At 38.7% G+C, this 7,500-nt stretch overlaps 1 protein-coding gene across 1 annotated transcript in view; it reads left to right on the top strand.

Moving 5' to 3' along the window:
- LOC111334494 (FAS-associated factor 1-like) overlaps positions 1-7,500 on the top strand; it is a 13,657-nt gene that overhangs the window by 4,783 nt on the left and 1,374 nt on the right. The window contains exons 8-18 of the mRNA XM_088738299.1: positions 70-153; positions 704-793; positions 1,314-1,455; positions 2,042-2,105; positions 3,014-3,095; positions 3,417-3,478; positions 3,886-3,978; positions 4,813-4,949; positions 5,752-5,840; positions 6,557-6,637; positions 6,890-6,979. Coding sequence (XP_088594425.1) covers positions 70-153; positions 704-793; positions 1,314-1,455; positions 2,042-2,105; positions 3,014-3,095; positions 3,417-3,478; positions 3,886-3,978; positions 4,813-4,949; positions 5,752-5,840; positions 6,557-6,637; positions 6,890-6,979 — 1,014 coding nt within the window. The remainder of the gene's footprint in view (positions 1-69; positions 154-703; positions 794-1,313; positions 1,456-2,041; positions 2,106-3,013; positions 3,096-3,416; positions 3,479-3,885; positions 3,979-4,812; positions 4,950-5,751; positions 5,841-6,556; positions 6,638-6,889; positions 6,980-7,500) is intronic.

Raw genomic sequence — 7,500 nt, 5'->3', positions numbered from 1 at the left:
CAATGTAAGTATCAATTTTTTTTTACTTGTAACAGTTAAATTATGTTAAGTAATGATTTTTTGTTTTAGGTGAAGACTGATATTCTCTCGCTGTCTGGTGTTCCCTGTAGACATCAATGTTGGTCAGGCTGGCCTGGTGGGGTTACTGATGAAGTATGTATACCTAATTTATTCCCTCGCATCAGTATGCATAATTATTCTCCATACTGTTCTCTATACTGTTCCCTAAGGTGCTGACAAGGAGAATTTGTTTAATGATCAAGAACTTCTTTAGTTGGTGATCATTTCCTTCAATCTCGCAACCTTAATGTGTGTTTGAGGGGTAGATGCTAGTCACTCTTAAGGATAAAGGGGTTAATTAGCATTGCGTGGTATCAGTCCTTGACTCTTGTTGACCCTGCAGATGGTCTTATCACTAAATTGTTATCAGAGGTTGATTCAATTTAATGGCTTTTCTTAAAGGTTCTTGTGTGTCTGATCATATTGGCTTGTGAAACTGTAGGATGCAGAGGTTGATAACCCTGTTATTTTTCTCCGGTGAAGTCACCTGCTTTAAATTTTGAATCTAATCAGTTGAAAAGATTGTGTAAGTTTTCAGGACCCAAACCTTAATTTGTCACTCAGTTGAAAATTGCACTATAGTGACCTTGTGTTTGTGTCATTACCACTAAAGTTTCTTGATCGATTAATATTTTCATTTCAGATGACGCTTGCAGAAGCAAATCTTTCATTTCCTGTGCATAGCTTAAGAATGATTAATGAAAGGGAGGCTGGTCCCTCCAAAGACAAAGAGGTAATCACAATTTTTGAAGTTTGTTAACCTTTTACTCCCAATATCTAATCCGGAACTCTCCATACTTTCTGCCATACAATTCTGATGTTACAGTGTAAAAGGCTTGCCCAGTGATAAACCTAAATACATGTAATGTGTTCTTACTCAAAGTGGAAGCACGGTAGCGTAATGGTTAGTGCGCTCAACTCTGGATTGGGTGGTCTGGGTTCGAGCCCTGGCTGGTGATGTTGTGTTCTTAGGCAAGTCACTTTACTCTCTCAGTGCCTCTCTTCGCCGGGGTGTTTAATTGCGTACCGGTGAACTTAATGCTGGGTGGGAGGGGGGGTAACCCTGCTGTGGACCGGCATCCCATCCAGGGGGAGTAGAAATACTCTCAGTTGCTTCATGCTACCAAAACTGTAGATATATTTCACTGGCCGCCCAATGGCCCACTTGCCTTGTATACAGACTTTATCTTTTCTTACTCATGCAGATAAGGGTAAATCTGTCAAAGAAATAATGAAATAATTGTTTTCTTCAGACTAGAAAACCCAAGGAGAGGCATGCAGATATTGATATGGATGGGAATGATAGTAGTGACAACGAGGATCCTTCGTTCCATGTTGATGATGATGAAATGTTCTGTGATATTCCAACAGCTAGGAGACAAATAAGTGAGATGTGTAAGTAAACAGTGTTCAAGTAGTTGTTTCTTTCCTAAACACTAGAATTTGACCAACGGATGTAAGGTTGAAAACATAATTATTTGAATGATAACAATAACCTTATTTATGTGTCAGTGAAATTTAGCATAGCTGCTAATTGGGGAAACCTAAAAAGAGTTACAATTGTCAGGACTATGTAAAAATTAAATTTTTAAACACAAATTATTTGCAAGATAAAAGCCTATCTATCAAAATTAAAAATACAAAAGTGAATATTATAGTTATAACTAGGGTTTGTCTCCAGTGTTTCACGATGGGGACTTTTTTTCCTTTGACTATGCCGGTCTTATTTTAACCTAACTCTTCAATCCCTAAGAGTGACTAGTATCTAACTTTTCCTTTCAATATCACCCCCAAATAAAACATTAAGGTCACAGGATTAAAGAAAATGATCACCAACTAGAGAGGCTCTTGATTGTTAGACAAATTCTCCTTGCCAGCACTTAAGGAAATGTATATAGAGAATATGTATGCCTATGTTAGGGTGTAGGGGCTAAGGTGTCTTGTTAGATGATTAATCACTTTGCTATAATCTTTTTTAAAGTGGATGAGAACTGTGCAGACACTGCTGAAAATTTAGTCAAGTTTACCACTCAGTTTGAGGAAAGGTAAGAGTTTCTAACCTGTCAGTAATATGGTACTGTATAATTTGACGTAAATCAAATATATACTTATTCAGAGTTGATGTGTCACATAGCACTGACTCAGAGTCTTTCATGTACAAAATATCTTTTATCTGATGTCTAAGGAGGTTTAAGAGGTAACTATTCAGACAACTTGCAAAGAAAAAAGTTTTTTCCAAGTTGAAAAAAGTTGTTACAGTACTTTAATCTCACTATTACCAATAATATTGCTCCCTCAATTATGGCAGAATATTTCTAACGGGATGATCTTGTAATGTGGTTTGTCATAAGGCCATCCAAAGGGTTCGTACAGGTCCTATAACATGGGGAAAATCCCAGAATTTTATTTTGACATTTTCTAGGACTGGAAAGTCCTGGAAAAAGGCTACAGGTCCTGGAAGGTCCAAAAAATCTGCTAAACTCAAGCAATAAAGTTTTCAGAATTTACATGATAAGAAATGTATGTAGACTGTAATGAGAATGGACTCTGAAATCTTGGAAATGAAAGGGTTTAATTAAGGTGAAATTTGGAGTCCTGGAAAAATTAATCTGGATACTGGGAAAGTCCGTGCAATTTGTTTCTGAAAAAGGGTACAACCCTACATCAATTTCAGGTTGAAGTAGGGATATATAATAATAGCACATTCACTTTCCAAAAAAAGAAGTTAAGTGCTGGTTTGACCAGTGCCCAAGTTTGTAAACACAAGACAGTGATGGTACACTTTGTGACCTGGTAACCACTCATGATCCGTATCTTTATCTGTAAATCACAGTGCCAACTTTCCAGCATGGCCTTTCATGGTGTCTTGGACTGACTAGTAGCACATTTTATTTACAATAACTTGTATTACACTTGGACAATGTTATTGAAAGTTGTTTTGTTGTTTTATCAGGTATGGTGAAATACACCCTCATTTTTACATGGGTCCTCTAACAGAGGCCATAAAGGAAGCAGGGGGAGCTTCAGCTAAAGAGGTAGGGCTTGTTGAATGATTGTTTCTGTAACCAAGAAAAATTAATGTGAAAACTTTGCTATGTAGGAAAAAGAGGTGGGAATAAACTAAAAATGGAGGGATATCCAAAGAAGGCAAAAACTGACTTTGCTTGCAAGTGATGAACTCGTGAAATTCAGGCTGAAATTTTGAGATGCACAACTTGTACCATAGCTTCCTTTACTTTCCCTTGCAATTGTATCAAATGAGTTTTTGTGAATTTATTTTTGCTATTGTTGTTGTAATGTGGATTTTGCTTAATTTGAATGACTATGGTCTATTTTTTACTTTTTTTTTTTTAAAGAGGAGACCGTTACTTGTTTATCTACATCACGATGGTAGCATTTTAACAAATGTATTTTGTAGGTAAGTACTGCTACCATGAGCTTTCAGTACTGCTTTGTATTTTGAACTCCTCTCAGTGGCTGACTCTCCTCGTTGATTACTACACTTTTCCTTGCATTTCAAAGCAATTCTCGAGTGAGTGTGGAAAAAAACCTGAGTTTTTGATAGTGTTGCTTTATTTTGCCCAGTTAGTGTCGGTAAAAGTCGCGTCATGCTCTCAGCCAATCAGACTGATGTAAAATTTAAACCACCCTTGTATTGGACACGCAATATCTGCGCTTTAGCGTAGAGGTCTTATTGGTTCCTGGTATTCTGAGACAATTTCCATCATTTTTTACTCGTTTAAAACACTCAGCTGGTGAGAGCTCAACTCCCAAGGGTGGCTTGATTTCAAATGCACATCGATTTTTCTTTGTCTCGTCTTTCAGCCAATTGATCTGCTCGGACACTATTGTGAACTACATCAGTGGTAACTTTGTCGTGTGGGCCTGGGACATGACCCATGATACAAACAGAACAAGGTGAGTGTATATACAACAGAGTCAGTTAAAAAAAAAAATGAAAACTTGTGTAACTTTTGTCGCAAGCGTGCAACAAAGAAAAAAGACCTGACAACCTGACTTCCCTCTAAAGCTTTGCTCCTCAGACTATCTGATTTTGTCGTCCAATGCTCTACCAACTAAACCAGAAAGTCTCCCTTCGGGAGCGAAGTAATATACGAGATTCATTTGTGTCTGGGTCAATGGTTCTTTTTTGAGCTGTTTATGTTTGTCATCGAAACTGGTGTTTTTAGCATTTATTTGTTTGACTTTGGTTTGCGGCTCCTTTTATCGCTCAACCAACGCCTTTTAGTTACTAAATTTTACACTAGTCTTAACCTGAGTTTGGACTGGTCATAAAAACCTAGAAAATCATACAATTTAAGAGTTCAATTTCCAGATTTTACAGTTTGTGTATGTTCCGTGTATGATCTGATGACGAATGCAGTTCCCATTTTTGGAAAACAAAAAGTATTTTAAAGCAGTAAAAGAAAGGAATGTTTTCACATTTTGTTGTGTAAAAGCACTCCAAATTTGTTGGCTGCGTTGTTTGAAAGCTGATTGACACTTAAAAAGTTCAAGCTGCTACAACGACCACAAACAAAGATATATTTGTGTTACTAATACCGAAAAGTGTGAAAAGAGAAATCAAAAATCATTATCAGCATGAATTAGCCGAGTTTGATCGGGTTTAGAGCAATCATTGAAGTTCAGAAGACGTTTGTGCAAAGTCCTAGTATTAAGCAGTGAAAGCACTGACTCTGCTTTTCGTTACATTTTGTGCTCATTAAAAAAATATCTGTCATTTTGTTGTAGATTCTTAGACATGGTGACGCAACACTTTGGTAGTGTGGCGGCGAGCACGGTCCGGGGATTTGGGGCCGAGCAGTATCCTCTTCTTTTAGTTGCAATGAAAAACAGATCAGCGATGGAGATTTGTTCAGTTCTACAAGGTACAAACTATTGTTTTTGTCGTCTTTTCAAATGTTAGAGCAGTTGCGACGGATTGACTGCGTTTCGAGAACTGGTCGGTCCTGTCTTTTACTGATTTTTACTGAGCAGAAATGTTTTCAGCGATTTTTTAGACTTCATGTTTATAGGTCTAATACTGGCTACGCGGAAAATTGATTTTATCGGGATATGCATTGTTTATAAATACTCATTATCAACCGCGTCCGAAGTCCGCATCGTTGGGTACGGATCGAGTTTTTCTCTTCGCGAAGCGCTTGGTTCATAAATCGACGGTGAAAAAACAAGGATCGTAACTTACAGCGCTAACTGTCCAAGAAGACAAGTGTGACTAGACATTTATAATTGCTCTGCTGTGTCTAACAGGTTTTGGGAAGGATTTCTTGTCACGCGGAACGCCTGACACACGCTGAAAGCAAAACCAGTTGATCGTAATTCAGTCGTTAGCACGATTAACACACACTTCAGAGAACTCAAAAGATTATTCACAGAAATCTGTCCTCTAAAGCTTGACCCGATAGCCTCGCTCTCGCGCACGCTAATATAGGGAACCGCTGTTTAACATAACCACACGCGCAAAACTAGAATAAGGTCTTATGGGAATGACTGGCAAAAGATTTTGGCCAAAAAAACAAAAAATCGTAAAATTTTGGCGATTCGCACAGTAGTATATGGCGTACTAAATTGATCAACGAGATGTACTACTTACACTTTTAAATTATTGGTATGCTTTACCGTGATACCTAACAATAAAACTTATACTCGCTATTCATCGTTTTGCATCAGGTACTGTTACCCTTGACGAGCTCATGACTGGACTAATGAGCGCACACGAAACATTTCAACAAGCCATGGACTTTGAAATTAGGGAAGAGGTAGCTGAATGATTTAGTGCAATGAAGTTTGTTCTTATATAGCATGGATGAGATTGAGTATGAATTATCAATGCCGCGCTCTGAGTTATCTGCCGAAGCCTAAGGTTGAGCATGGTGACACAGATACCAGGTTTGATAATTCGTAATATCATGTGACAACCAAACTTACTAACTGTTTTATTGTAGATTTTGTAAACAATCTGCAAAAGAAGTCACTTATCTCTGAGAAACTAGGCAGGGTTTGAACTCGACAGGATAACCCAATACCTGCATCTTCATGGCAATTCTAATGTATAACATAATGAATTAGCACTTTCAAGTAGAGGAGGTGTTGATTATAGAACAACGGAAAAGTTGCAAGTTTTCTGATTACTCTAAGAGCACATTTCAAATACGAGCCGTTAGGTTTCGTCAGATATTTATTCTTGGCTAGTACTTGCACACTCTGTGATTGAGACGGCAATGAGAGCAGGGGAGGGGAGGGAGGGGAGAAAGGGGAGGCTCAATAGCCTGGATTGCCAACGCTTAGAACTGCGGATCGAATGATCCTGCCGTGTGCGATCGCTAAAGTTACTATACTGTGTTCTGAAGCAGGGTACTTTATCCGTTGCGTCTACATAGGAGACCATGAGTGAGACAATGATATTCGAATTTTAATATCAGTGGGATTTTAAGTGTAGTAATGATGTGTCTTTTCTGCTTCGCGGTTCATTTAGGAAGAAAGAGAAGCGAGGGAACTAGTAAAGAGAGAACAGGATGAAGCATACCAGGCCTCGCTCCGCCAAGACAGAGCTAAGGTATGCAACTTCTAATTTTTTTTTTGTTCCCGTCACACAGTGCAGAATTTTATTGCTGACTTTCATTTCTTTACCGTAATAAAGACCTTACCGAACACTAACTGATAAGAATAAGTAACCGTTGTATACTGAACTTAAAAAAAAATTTTTCCTCTGACCTTTTCCTACACTTGCGCACGGAAGGTATTTCCTCGCCATCCCCCTTCACCTCGGGTTTACGACCTAATTGTTTCCTGCTAATTTTCCTCTCAGGCGGAAGAGAAAAAACGACAAGAGGAGGAAGAAATGCTGTCAAAAAAACTGCACGAAGAACAAGCGCTTCACGAAGCTCAGCTGAAAGAGGTATGCAAGAAAACTCTACGCAGGGGTGAAGCTCATTTATCTAAGATAACGAAGTGTGGCCTATTCGAGGCCCAATTTCCGCTGTATTCTCGAGGTTAGTCTTTGATCACACCCGACTAGGAACTTCGGGGGAGGGGTGCGGGCTCATTTTCCGAACATTTTCCACGCATTTTCCGATGGTAATCGAGCCTGAGCCTTCTTTTGGCCTTCTCTCATTTCTTGGCTTCAGAGAAAGCTCCTTCACGAAACTTAACGTTATTTTTCCTGTTACGAGCTGAGCTACCCGGTACCCAAACCTTCAAACTTCATGGAGACTACAAAACATGAGGTAAATTAAATAGGAAAACGCATTAGAGGCAAAATGAAAACAAGGAGAAACAAGACTGGCTAAGGATGAAGAAAAGTAAATTGGATTGCAAAGGAAAAAACTCGTCTTAACTTTTTCATGATGCGCAAACCTTTCCATCACTTTGTTACTAGACCCTCTTGTAATGGGGGCATCAGCGTCTACTTGTATTGGA

Source organism: Stylophora pistillata, chromosome 11 (genome assembly GCF_964205215.1).
Source record: "Stylophora pistillata chromosome 11, jaStyPist1.2, whole genome shotgun sequence".
NCBI lineage: Eukaryota > Metazoa > Cnidaria > Anthozoa > Scleractinia > Pocilloporidae > Stylophora > Stylophora pistillata.
The sequence above is the reverse complement of the archived record's forward strand: the minus strand, read 5'-3'. Positions and strand labels throughout refer to the sequence as shown.